Here is a 13,950-nt window from a genome sequence, read left to right as displayed (position 1 = left end):
GGATGTTACTTTTTCTTGGTTCCAAGGTTGTCAAGCTGAGGAGTGGTACTGGGGACAAGCTCGCACTACCTAAACGTGCTCCTCATGGCATGCGACTCAAATAGCCTCTGACAATCAACTCCAACTCCTGGCCTTCTCGTGTGGCTTAGCCTCTAAGCCTGGCGGAACTGTTTCTACTGACAGGAGAAGGGGCGAAGGCGGGTCCTGGCACCTTAAAACCAGTGCTTCGGGTAGATGGAGCTTGCCAGCCTGGGGAGGCAGTCCATCTAAGAGAGGGAAAACTCTGATTTCAAACCTCCGCTGTCTTGCGGCCATACCCACTCATGGGAAAGGCTTCGGGAGTAAACCCTGAGGACAAATCTGGAGCTGGAGTCCCTAAAGCAGTCTGACGTTGCCTTCAACCTCATTCTGGCAACTCCTGTGATGACGCCAGTGCCAAGCTGTACTGGCCCTTGCCCTTCCCTTGGACAACATTGGTGTCATGGAGAGGGGAGACTTGCTGCACGGGCAACTGCTGGTCTTCCATACAACCTTGCCCAGGCCTGCGCCCTGGAGAATCCAGGCACAGATCCACGGTCTTGCGAGACTGACGGATGCCACCAGCACCTTTTCCTGGCAAAGGATCCAAGAAGAGTAAGATCCATATGAAAAACATCACAAACACGAGACCCTTCAGCAGGACAGCCCGAAATGTCGACTGTACTGTTTTCCATAGATGCTGCCTGGCCTGCTGAGTTCCTCCGGCATTCTGTGTGTGTTTCTAGGATGGTCTATGGTCAGGGAGGGGTATCCCTAGATTCAACAGCACTAGCTGTAAACCATCTTCCTGTGTCTTTTCTGCCCTTTCACGTTGTCCCCCTCCTATGGTCTTCCTACCAGCACAATGATTTCACCTTGCTCCCACACCTCTCGCCTCGCCTAAAATGAACTTTCCCTTACTGCTCCTTCAAGCTATGATGCTGAGCGATAGAAGGCAGTGAACAGGACAGTTAGTTCTGTGCAAGCTGGCTTTGCCTTAATCTACGAGAATGTGATAAGGGAGTGAAATGTGCATCTTGTTGTTCAGTGGTGAACTTTTATAATGGGAAATCCCAGGGGAACGCTCCACTTTCTGTGTTACTATCTACACAAACTCTGTGCACGGCACCTTGTCTCCCCTGCAGGTTTAACCATGTGGGGTTGAACACATCATGTTCATCTCAGTAACTCCGGCTTGTGCCCAGAAAATGGCACTTCAGATTCATTCAGGTATCTGAACGACACCTTCAACCTCACTGATCGTGTTCTTAATTGGCAACATCAGCCACTTTTTAACTGAGTATCACTTGTACCTGAGTGCCATATGATAGGTGTGGTCATAGAGTCAAAGAGTCACAAGCACAGAAACAAGCTGTGTGGTCCACTGAGTCCTAGGTTCTAGATTCTGTCACTTCCCTGCACACGCATTGGTCAGTGAACTAGCCAACCTGCATGTGAGGTGTGGGAGGAAAGTAGAGCACCTAGGGGGGAAAAAAGCATCTGAGCAGAGGAAGGACACTCAGACTCCAGATATCACTGGAGATCAGAACTGAACCACCGCTACTCTGTTAACTGTGCCACCACATTCGCCCATTGAGTTCAGTGGCTTTCAACTACTGCAAGGCAAAAGCACTATGGAGACTATGTTGTAACCTCCCACAGACTGCCGGAACATCTTTTGTTCTTGCACACCAACTGCACATGGATGGAGTGGATTATCTTGTGTTGAGAAATGCTTCAAGCTGGCATGGAGGATCCCCTTATATGGCACAAACAGGCTTCAGTGGTATCTTGTTCCTCTGCAAAGGCAGTTGGAGCCACAAGCATAGGTGCTGAGTCAATTTCACTGCAGAACTGCGGGAAGATTTTATATGACAATCTATCCTGACTATTAGCCCTCTATTTTATGTACCATTGGCTGTTATTATGAAACCCAGCAAGTTTCTAGGAAAGAAGCAAAGCAAAGAAGTCACAGCTTCTGGCGATCTTTGACAACTGACAAAATTTAGCCACCAGGTAGAGTTGGCGAATGTTCTCTTGTTTCAGTGGACTGTGAATGACTGCTTCCTCCTCAGCTTCTGAATATTCCAGTGAATAGTCTTCCAAAGGCGGTGGAGCTCCCCTGACACAGTGGAGAGAGTGTCCAGTTTCAGGTTCCTGGGAATATATTATCTCAGAAGACCTTACATAGTCCACTAACACCACAACAATAGTTAAGAAAGCACAGCAACGCTTGTTTTTCCTCAGGACGCTGAAGAAAACTAGTCTACCCGAACAGATGCTGGTGACGTTTTCCCGCTGCACCATAGAGAGCATCTTATCATACTGCATCTCTGTGTGGTATCTCGGTTGTACAGCAGCTGATAGGAAAGCACTTCAGCGGGTCATCTCTAGCGCACAGAAGATCATCGGGACACAGCTCCCTGCCCTGGAGGACACCTACAGCTCTCACTGCCTAATGAAAGCTACAAGCATCTGTAAGGACAATACACACCCATGCAATCATCTGTTTGAACTTCCATCTGGCAGACGTTATAAGATTTTCATATGCTCACACTTCCAGACTGAAAAATAGCTTTTACCCAGAGCTATAATTGTTCTGAACCAATCGATCAAGCATCATCCATAAATTTGTTATATTGCTACTTTAATACTGGTTTTATGGCTGTCATGCATCTGAGTTGTGCTTTTGTACTGCTGGACATTGCTCGTACTGGCTGGTTACTTGATTTATTTATTGTATATTTATTTTATTTGTTGTTTTATAGCGTTGAGTATGAGAGTTGTAAACTCATTTTCGCTGTATTGGTGCATGACATATTGTGCTATGCAATGACCATAAAGATATTTCATTTCATCTCAGTGTCCTCTGTGGAGTGGCAGGGCTGTGAGCAGCTGGTGTCGCTCTTGCAGTTGCAAAACCTGTTCTTGGTCACCTTTGTCCAGATCGGCTGTCCAAGAAGGACTCATGCTGATCTAGAGATCCAATCATGGACACAGAACTCCAAAGTGCAGATCATGACTGCAAAATTGTAAAACTAACCTCGAAATTTCTGAAGTTAAATTTTCTAGTGTGTATCATAATAATTTAGCACATGTATAGTCAACAAATTCTTCCACACAAGACACAAAAGATAATTTATAAGTTGTTACTAGCATATTTCTCTGTTATTTCTTCACACATTCCTACCTCATTACCTCATGCATCAGGATCTGGGCAATATTACAGGCAAGGGATAATCTGGTTGATAGGTAGCCAGCGATATTTGCAACACTTACCACAATGATCATAAGTTTTCAACGATCAAAAGCTTTCCCCAATCAGAAACCCATGGATGAACAGAGAAGTTTGCCTCCTGCTCAAAGCCAGACATTCAGTGTTCAGGTCTGGAGATCGGGAGGCTTACAGCTCGGCCAGGGCCAACCTGAGGAGGGGAATCTCTCAGGCTAAGCACATATACAAACAGAGAATCGAGGAGCATTCAACTCCTCGGACCCCTGGTGCATGTGGCATGGCATACAGGTCATTACAGACTTCAAACCACCTAGTACTGTGCCCCCTTCCAGCCTTGCTTCCCTCCCTGATGAGCTCAATTACTTCTACGCTCGCTTTGACCAAGAGAACAAGGAGGTCACCCTCAAAGCGGATCTCCCACCTGGTGAACTGTCTCTCTCACTTTCCACCTCCGATGTTTGCCCCACCCTGAGTAGGGTGAATGTACGGAAGGCAGCTGGTCCAGATGGAATACCTGGCCATGTGCTCAGAGTCTGTGCAGGGCAGTTGGCCGGGGTTTTCACGGACATTTTTAATCTGTCCCTGGCCCAGGCAGTTGTCCCCACAAGCTTCAAGGTCGCCACCGTCGTGCCAGTGCCAAAGCATTCCACTGCCACGGGCCTGAATGACTTCCACCCAGTTGCACTCACCCCCATCATTGCAAAGTGCTTCGAGAGACTAGTTCTATCACATCTGAAATCCTGTCTGCCCACTACCCTGGACCCCCTTCAATTTGCCTATCACACCAACAGGTCAACAGAGGAAGCCATCTCCACGGCACTTCACTCTGCCCTGACCCACCTGGACAGCCCCAACTCTTACGTCAGAATGCTGTTCATTGACTTTAGTTCGGCATTCAATACTATGATCCCCTCCAAGCTGATCACCAGACTTCGCCAGCTTGGTATCAGCTCACCCCTTTGGACCTTGGACTTTCTGACTAACAGACCCCATCAGTAAAGTTAGACAACCTCTCCTCCTCCACTCTCATCCTGAACACCGGTGTGCCTCAAGGCTGTGTGCTGAGCCCTCTTCTGTACTCCCTTTTCACCTATGACTGTGTTCCTGTACAGGGTTCTAACTCCATAATCAAGTTTGCAGATGACACCACGGTGGTTGGCCTGATCAGAGGGGATGACAAGATGGCCTACAGGGACGAGGTCCAGCACCTGGCCATGTGAGTGTGCGGACAACAACCTGGCCCTTAACACCCAGAAGACCAAGGAGATCATTGGACCTCAGGCATGCTAGGAGCTACACTCATGTCCCCATCTACATCAACAGAGCTGTAGTGGAGTGTGTATCAAGCTTCAAATTCCTTGGTGTCCACATTTCCGAGGATCTCACCTGGTCCCTGAACTCCTCCGTCCTGATCAAAAAGGCACAACAGCGCCTTTATTTCCTGTGGAGCATCAAGAAAGCTCACCTCTGTCCCAGGATACTGATGGACTTTTACTGCTGTACCATTGAGAGCATACTTACCAACTACATCTCAGTGTGGTATGGCAATTGTCCTGTATCGGACCGCAAAGCACTTCAGCGTGTGGTGAAAACTGCCCAGTGGATTATAGGCACCCAATTGCCCACCATCTACCATAAATGCTGCCTGGGCAGGGCAAAAAGGATGCATCTCACCCTAACCATAGACTTTTTACTCTCCTCCCATCCGGTAGGTGCTACAGGAGCCTCTGCTCCCACACCAGCAGGCACAGGAAGAGCTTCTTCCCTGAGGCTGTGACCCTGCTGAACCTCACATCACAGCGCTAAGCAGTATTGTACACATATTGTACTGTCTCAGTACTTTTATATTTGTGTGCTGTAGCACTTACTTTTTAGTCGCAGTTATTTTGTAAATAACACTATTCTTTGCATTTCTGGTTAGATGCTAACTGCATTTCATTGGCTTTGTATCTGTACTCGGCACAATGACAATAAAGTTGAATCTATCTAATCTATCTGCAACAAGAGAGAGACTAACCACCTTCACTTGATATTTAATGGAACCACCTCCTTTAAGTTGCCCACCTCAGACATTCATTATTTAAATTCTGCAGTTACTGAGTAAATTGTGTCAAGAGCAGTTTGTAGGTTGGGTATCTGGCAGCAAATGGCTCAGTTCATGATTCATGAAAGCCTTTCTGCCTTCAACTGAACATCGCTTGTAACTTTGATGCAAAATGCTTCTTTTGCTTGGATTATTGCAACTCCAATAACACTTAAGAAGAGCAGCAACATTCAAGACAAAACAGCTTTCATAATCAACATGCCATTCTCCACATTAAATATCATTTCCTCTCCACCATTAATACATTCCAGTTGTACTGTGTACATTTACAAAATACATTATAGCAATATTGACTCTGTGGTTAAGAAGGCGTACGGTGTATTGACCTTCATCAGGAGTGGAATTGAATTTAGGAGCCGAGAGGTAACGTTGCAGCTATACTGTACAGGACCCTGGCCAGTCTTCACTTGGAGTATTGTGCTCAGTTCTGGTTGCCTCACTACAGGAAGGATGTGGAAACCATAGAAAGGGTGCAGAAGAGATTTATAAGGATGTTGCCTGGATTGGGGAGCATGCCTTATGAGAATAGGTTGAGTGAACTCAGCCTTTTCTCCTCGGAGAGACGGAGGATGAGAGGTGACCTGATAGAGGTGTATAAGATGATGAGATGCATTGATCGTGGATAATCAGAGGCTTTTTCCCAGGGCTGAAATGGTTGCCACAAGAGGACACAGGTTTAAGGTGCTGGGTACAGAGGAGATGCCATGGGTAAGTTTTTTAACTCAGAGAGAGGTGAGTTTATGGAATGGGCTGCTGGCAAAGGTGGTGGAGGCAGATATGATGGGGTCTTTTAAGAGACTTTTGGTTAGGTACATGGAGCTTAGAAAAATAGAGGGCTATAGGTAAGCCTAGAAATTTCTAAGGTAGGGACATGTTTGGCACAACTTTGTGGGCTAAAGGGCCTGTATTGTGCTGTAGGTTTTCTATGTTTCTATGTCAATCCAATAGAAAGGACAAAAGCAGAGGACTAATGGGAATTCCAATAGCTCCAAATTCTCTTCAATGCAGCCAGATTTGAAAACACACCATTTTTTAATCTCTGCTTTGTTAAATTCTTGGTACCTCCTACCTAACGTCATTGTGAGAGAACCTTCACCACACAGGCTTCAGTAGTTTAAGAAGACAGCTCATTAGCTCATTAGTTCTAGGATAATTTGAGCTGAAAAATAATTGTTGCCAATGAGTCTACATTTCCCGTATAAATAAAAAGAAACATCTAATCATGAGCTGTGATACTTTGTAATTTTGAAATCAGTAGGTGGGTCTTTGGTTTATTGTTTTACTTCTCAGACCTTTAAGTGGGGCTTGGAAGTAAAACATTTAGTTCAAAGTTGGAAGTGTAGCAGTTGAGTGAAAGGAAATGATGAGTGTCCTATGATATTCCTCAGCACTGGTGGCTCAGAAAGCGAAATAAATAGCTGATTCTTCTGCTCCTAGCCGTTATGTTCGATGGTGTACATATCAGGAGATTGGGAGTCTGTTCCAGTCGCTCCAGTAGTGAAATAGATTGTAGATGCTCAGCCCAGGATTACAGTTAAGAATGTTGAATTGCTTCTGAGGCTTCCAGTACCACATTATGAGGAAAGTAAAGAGGGAAGAATTTTGGGAGTAAATTTCTGCCAGGAGGGGTTTCGTGTTGAACTCAGCGACGGACTGGACTAATGGGCCATCATTTCCTGTCCCATGTCTGCTCTAGTCTTTGACCTCTTTTATACACTTGGCAGATGGGCCAAAATGGTGTCCTTTCACGGCTGAACAAATTGAACCAATAAGGTGTGTTGCTGGCATTGGGTGAAATGATTGTCTGCATGGGAAGCTAGGTGTCCTGGTGAAAGGAAATATTTCAGCTCTTCCAATTATAATTTCATTTTTATTTTTATTTTATCTCATTGCACAAGCAGCAGGCTTGTTGGTGGGACAATGTACATCAATTATAGCTAAAATTGATAACTGGGATATTATTTATTCTATGAGACACAAGATTTCCAAATTAAAAGTGGTCTTTTGCCTTGGTCAGACAGATGCTTTGGATACTCAGTGACAACCCTTTTGAATAAACATGTTGGCAGCATTGCCAGAATTAATCAGATAGTAAGAATACATTATGAGGCCATTGAACCCATTATATTAATACCAGGCAAGGGCAACTAATTATTATCACTGTAAAATAAACTTAGCTCTTTAATGACTAAGTTTTTAAGATAAATGAAATGTGTAAATGATTTAAATCCTATCAGAAATTTAATTAACATTGCTGGTCAGTTTATTTCCCAACTTGGGTGGTAGGCATCTTTTAAGTAAATGCCAGAATAAAAAAAAATAAGAAATGAAAGAGAACACAGCTGAATTTCCTTCCCTAACTTAAATGAAAAGAAACTTGCTCCTGATGTTGGCATATTAGATCAGTGTAGATGGGTAAAAACGTTTGGCATGGACATGATGTGCTGTATAACTCTATGAGAATTATCTTCACATCCTTATTTTATCTTTGATGCTCCCCCCCCCCCCCAGGTAATGCCTTGTGCTCAAGCAATTAAGTCTATAAACCAATAATAAGCATGGAACAAATCATGGATTTAAAAAAAATAAAACTGCAGGCACTGGTGTGTATTTTTTTCTCAGCTTTTTAAATGATCATCAACTTTGAGCTTTTGTTGTTCAGTTATCAGACAGATTAAACTCAAATTAAGGCAACTGATAAAATTGTATCCATAGACATAGGTCAGGGAAATGGGGTTGTATTTGGTAAAAAAAAAGCTTTCTTGAAAAATACTCCTGCAGCACACACATCAGACATGTGATGACAAAATGAAATGACGTCTTGTTCAAAATCAGCAAATCATCTGTTGCAATTAGTGGTTTCCTGAGGTGGTGGGCTGTTTGCAATTTTAGGATTTGGGTATTTTTTTTCAATCAGTTTTTGCCCTAAAATAGGTGAAGTGAAATTAAAGCAACACACACAAAATGTTAGAGGAACTCAGCAAACCAGGCAGCATTTATGGAAAAAAGTGCAGTCAATATTTCAGGCAGAGACCCTTCAGCAGGACTTGGAAGTAAAATTAAGCTCATTCCTATATCTGGATCGTGAAAACCAAAGTTGAATGAAATCATCAGACTGATGTGATACTATTAACTTGAATTTAATTCTTAGGTTTGCATCTAAATTCAAATATTCCCAGGCTAGATTCAAATTCTGTTGTCAGAAATCAAACAATGTGGTAATGTGGGTACTGGTGAATTTCATTTAAATTGAAGCAGAATAACATAATGGTAATTTCAGCCAGAGAATTATATTCAATATCAACTATCCTACTTGCAATGTACTATGCTTTAGCAACTCCATTGTGATTAAATTTCATACAAAATGGCACTATGTATTGGAAAAAAACTGTCACATTTCCTATCTTAACAAAATGTAAAATCTCAAAGGAATGTTCCCATAACTTACTTGCATTTTAAGCCATTGAAAACAGCAACATATTTATACTTAACCTTCTGTTATAATATATAGCAGCATGCATATACACTGATCTGTCATTGTTCGACTTATTTGATTAAAGAAATGTAAATAACTTAAGTTTTTGTTGACTAGAATGGAACTAGAATCCTGAACTTCAAATTCCTGAACGTTAGCTTGATTCTGTTTCTTTATAGGATTTTTTTTTCTACCTTTGAATGTATTGTGCAATTTAAAGTAGTATACAGGCCATTCCCAGGTAATGAATAGTCTTAAGTCAATTTCATCATGTCATAAAATACACGTAAGTATTTCAGTATGTTAAGCTTTGGTATTGTAGCGAGTGGCAGCAAATGCATGTTAGATTTATACAGAGGAACAAATAATAAAAGTGGGGAGAGAGAGAGAGAGAGTGGAAACTAGTTCTGTTGTTTACAAGAACAGATCTATATGTGTACATCATAGTTTTGAATTTAATCATATTATAGGAGCTGTTTTGCATGTAGGGGTGTCCCTATGTCAAGCATTCATAACTTGGGGTTGGCCTGTATTCCTGGTCACAAGATTACCTAACATGCTATGTGCCAAAACCAGGCTACTGGTAGAACTGGGGATGGTGATCAGATAACAAAACTATAAATGCTACACAGAAGCGAGAATACGCCTACCTGTCCACACTCAGAGCACACAGGTTCAGCACTGTGATCCCCACTGATACTTTCTGTAAGAAAGGCACCAGCTTGCAAACAACAATCCCAAAAGGCCACTTTGGTAACAGAAGCTGGAAAAGATGGTTAATTGTCAATTAACGAGACTAAGGAGACCGAGGAATAAAAACTAGCATTAAATAAAAGGAATAAATTATGAGAACAATTACTTGTTCCTTTACCACAACCTCTCCCACACCCCAGAACACAGGAAAAAGTAAACAAGTAATCTCTTGGTCAACAGCTAACCGGGAGTCAAAGGAAGCTCCAAGGGCAAATTAAAAGGCTATGAAAACCATTGATGACGACATGCAGAAGATGGAGGTCTAACGAAGAACAGGAAGAACCACTTAAATGTTGGAAAAGAGTTAAAACTGGTACAAGACAAGGACCTTGAAAAGAAAGAGTTGGTGAACACCAGAAAGTGAGAAGTGACTGAAAATATTAAAACTTGACAGGAACTCGAGGCCTTTTATTTCTGGTTCAATTCCATGAATTAATATTCAACACACAAACTATGTCATAAAAGCTGGTAAAATCTCCGAGGGTGCCGAGGGGAAAGAGAATAGCCTGGATAGCGAATGAAAAAACACAAGCCGGAACGCCGAGAAAGAACAGAGACTCGGAGAAAGGTGAGATGCGACACGGATAGTGAAAGGAGAGAAGGGAAATAGTAGCGGAGAGGGAAAAGTGAGAGTGGGGCATTGGGAAATGAAGAGATCGTGATCGGAGATGAAACAATAAGAAAAATGGTTAAGGCAGGAATGGAAAAACGCGAGCAGACGCGAAGGAGACAAGAGCCAGCCGCAGAACCCTGAAGAAGTGGTGAAGGCAGGGGATGTGAGTGAAAGTTTACACCTTAACTATGTGGATCGGGATGTCGATCATGATGTAAAGCAAGTCTCCCAGGGCCAGGCTGCCGATCAACAGGTTGGGACCATTCCTCATGCACTTGTTCTTGTAAATGATCCGTAACAGGGTAACGTTTCCGATCACTCCGACCACGAAGATAACACAGGAGATGGCCGCGTTGATGTACTTGAAGGCAGGGTCGCTGTCGGGCGCATCGGGGCAAGAGAAATTGCTGGCACTGCCCGCCGACCGGTTGATGTCCCTCAACCCGTCCTGAAAATCCGGGGTGACGCTGCCCTCATTCTGCTTGTGCCAGACTGCGGTGGGGTGGACCACGTCCATGTGCTGGGACGGGGAAGAGAATCTCTTCGCAGTCTCATTGTCCGGCGTCGGATATTCTTCAGTACCCACCGGCAATATCGCGAAGCCAGCGAAAAGTGGAACCCAACACAGAGCCGTGCAAACATGCACGATCTCCATCCCCAAGCAAACTCGGGGAAAAGTAGTCAGGAATTCGATCCTACAATTTCACACGTTAAAACCGCACCAAGCCTGGAGCTCTTTGCCACCTCAGAGCTGAGTAGAGAACTCAAGCTCAAATCCAGTAGATCTCTCTGCCGCTCACTTCCTCGGCACCTTTCCTCCACCGTGTCTAAAGCTGTCCCGGGAAGAAATTCAAACCTTCTCCGCACGCAATTCCTCGGTCCTGAAGCCGGCGTCTGGCCCCATCCAACTGAAGTTCTTCACTCTATGAAGCTTCCCTAAACGGAGCGACGAGAGACGGCGAGAGTGAGTGAGAGAGAGAGAGAGTGGGGAGGGGGGTGGGAGGGGTGCGAAAGTCAAACCAATCTCTCCCTTCCCTCGGCTGAGCAACGACCCGTTCGTTTGGGGAGTGAGCGGGGAATGGGTCGTCCCGCACGCTAACCAGGAAACAGCAACAGCTGACTCCGATCTGTCCATTCACTCCGCTGAACTGGGGACCGATGCTGATAAAAGCATTTCGTGAGCCGGGAAAGGGACCACCTCATTACAATGAAAACCAGAATTGCGTGCTGTACAATTTTTCCCTCGCTAACTTGGTTCAGACGTCAGGAACCGCGCTTCGTATTAAATGACACCAACATTTCGTGACTAGAAAAATTGAACAGATCCTTACATATACCTGGGGTTATTTTAAAAGCAGCTGAAGAGGAAACAGCGACTTTGAAAACTGCCTTTCAGTTAAATGTTCTGCTCCGCAAACATTTTTGTGAAGTCTCCGGGACTCATCGTTCCCACTCTTCCGTAAACAGAGTGTAAAGACAATATCTGCTATATGTTTGAACTCTCTGTGTTTTTAATATTTTTGATTTGTCAAATGGTTGTTTCCAACGCTTGAGGAGCAGCGATCAACAGCTAGAGTATAGAAAATGGAAAACTGCGCTGCTTTAATAGCGAGAGCTGTTGGTGGGTGTGGCGGTGGGGCAAAATGGGAAATTTAAGAAGTCAAAAGATTATTAAAAACAGTTAAGTCAGATTGTCGAAGGAGGGAGCAAGAAGAGGAAAGGAATGGTGGTGGTGGGGGGAGGGTTGAATGAAAGGAAAGGGAGAAGTTAAAAGATTCAGGTTCATTATCAGTGGCTGTAAGCACCTCGTGGTTTGGTGGGAAGGTGGGGATGAGCGGATTTTATTGATGGCCCGGAATACAATGTTGGAGTTAGACCTATTGAAGAGGATGGTAAGGATTTTTAAAACTGCACGTTGGGGGCACCTGAAGTTGGGAGACTTTAACTGAGCTGAACTTGCCATGAAGAAGAACTGAGTTTTGGACAAGCGGGGTGACGGGGCAGGAGGAACGATTGCCAGAGGTAAGTAAGTCACTGCTGTGTCGAGAATGCGGAAAACCACGCTACCGACTGGAAGGTGGAAAAAGTTCGGGATGGTTGTAGATAAGGAAACTTCTCCCAACATTCTGATAGCATTGTTAAAGCCCATGTGTGGATGAACAAGGACAGACGTAGTTAGGGCACTTTACTAGAAGCTATTAGCAGTCAAGCAATAGCCATGTTTCTGCAAGCAAAGGAGGACCATTGCCAAGGCAATTCCACGGGGATGGACACTGGAGGAGAGACTTAAGAAAAAATGCCGTGGTTAATTAAAATAAAATATATTTTATGGTGAGGGAGAACAGGAAGAGGATAGTCTAGACCTAGAATTTCAGTCCCAAAATATTTAGTTTATGATTATAACCAGGGCAGTCTCCATTGTCAGAAAAGAGTAGAAAAGGAAGTATTTCAGGCAGCGTGCTGTGAAAGGAATGAGTACACACTTCGAGACTTTAAGAGATGAACGGGTTAGAGTTGGTGCTGCAGCTAGTGTGGATAAGTGGGTCAAGGGAGGGCAATGACAATGACGTTTCTGAAAGGAGAAGGATGGTATCTGAATAAAGAGAGGTGCTAATAATATCAGTGAGCATATCCTCCCACAAGGAATGACTGGAAGTAAGAACCTGAGGGAGCAAAATTGGGGTCTCAATCTGAAGATAATGTTGGGGAAAATAGGAGAGAAATTGAAGAGTGATGGGGGACTGCACTTAAATTTTGCGGTACCTGCTTTAGTGAGGGTTTAGAGAAAGGATGAAGTTGAGGGAGTTGATTAAGGTGAAACAATTCATAAGATCTTTTGACTGGTGATGGAGTTGACTTGCAGTGAAGGATGAAATGCTGGGAGATGCAAAACTGAGCAACTTCAATGTCACATAAATGGGAAACTTTTAAAAAGAGTTTACAAAGGCAGTTTTCATTTGAAATAGTTACTTTGGAATTTATGAAGGCAAAATTTAAGACCATGCTTTGATATTAACTTTACCCTTAACCTCCAATGTGCCCTCCTTCCCACCCACCAACCAACCAACCAACCAACCAACCATGATAACCAGGAAAGGAGCATTTGTTACTAGAGCCAGCTGAATTTCATCCATTGATTTTAATGACATTAAAATCAGGAAGCTGGGTGATCCAGATTATGGCTCAGGAATTGAAGCAAATGCTATCTCTGTGGCTCCATGATTCAAAAGGATGTATGGCCACATTGAAGCCATTAAAACCTGGATAACTTAGAAAATGACCTGGTGAACCTCCTTATAAATTCTCAGAACACAATAACTGAGCCTGAAAAAAAAATTCACTAATTTAAAATGGAAGCAGGAATCTCTTTGTTACAGAGAACCCATTGCAATAGTTTATATAACACTGCAAAAATAGCTAGCAATCTCATAGATTTAGAATAATTTATCTACAACATAATCCATGGCAAATAGTATGTTTTGGAAATTACAGACCCTTTGGAATTACTGTCAGATAATAAAAATATATATCAGACTGCATGATTCTGGATGCTAGGACCCCGATAATAGAATAATTATTGCAAGGATGTTTTGAATGATTTCACCAGATTAAGTGTTGACTTAAATCCATTGCACAGCATTGTCAGAAGGAAAGGTCTCCTGACAATAAACAGTGAACTGCTCCCTTCCTGGTTCAGTTAAAGAGATCATGATTAAAATAGTCATATGACCATGTTTCCAGTTAACTCACTT

General features: G+C 43.4%; 1 protein-coding gene across 1 annotated transcript in view; it reads right to left on the bottom strand.

Moving 5' to 3' along the window:
- Nucleotides 1-11,189, bottom strand: part of ednraa (endothelin receptor type Aa) — a 57,847-nt gene extending 46,658 nt beyond the window's left edge. The window contains exons 1-2 of the mRNA XM_063046448.1: nucleotides 10,380-11,189; nucleotides 9,483-9,595 (exon numbers count right to left, since the gene is read on the bottom strand). Of these exons, the coding sequence (XP_062902518.1) occupies nucleotides 9,483-9,595; nucleotides 10,380-10,853 (587 nt within the window). The 5' untranslated portion in view covers nucleotides 10,854-11,189. The remainder of the gene's footprint in view (nucleotides 1-9,482; nucleotides 9,596-10,379) is intronic.
- Between the last annotated feature and the right edge of the window lie 2,761 nt (nucleotides 11,190-13,950).

Source organism: Mobula hypostoma, chromosome 4 (genome assembly GCF_963921235.1).
Source record: "Mobula hypostoma chromosome 4, sMobHyp1.1, whole genome shotgun sequence".
NCBI lineage: Eukaryota > Metazoa > Chordata > Chondrichthyes > Myliobatiformes > Myliobatidae > Mobula > Mobula hypostoma.
The sequence above is the reverse complement of the archived record's forward strand: the minus strand, read 5'-3'. Positions and strand labels throughout refer to the sequence as shown.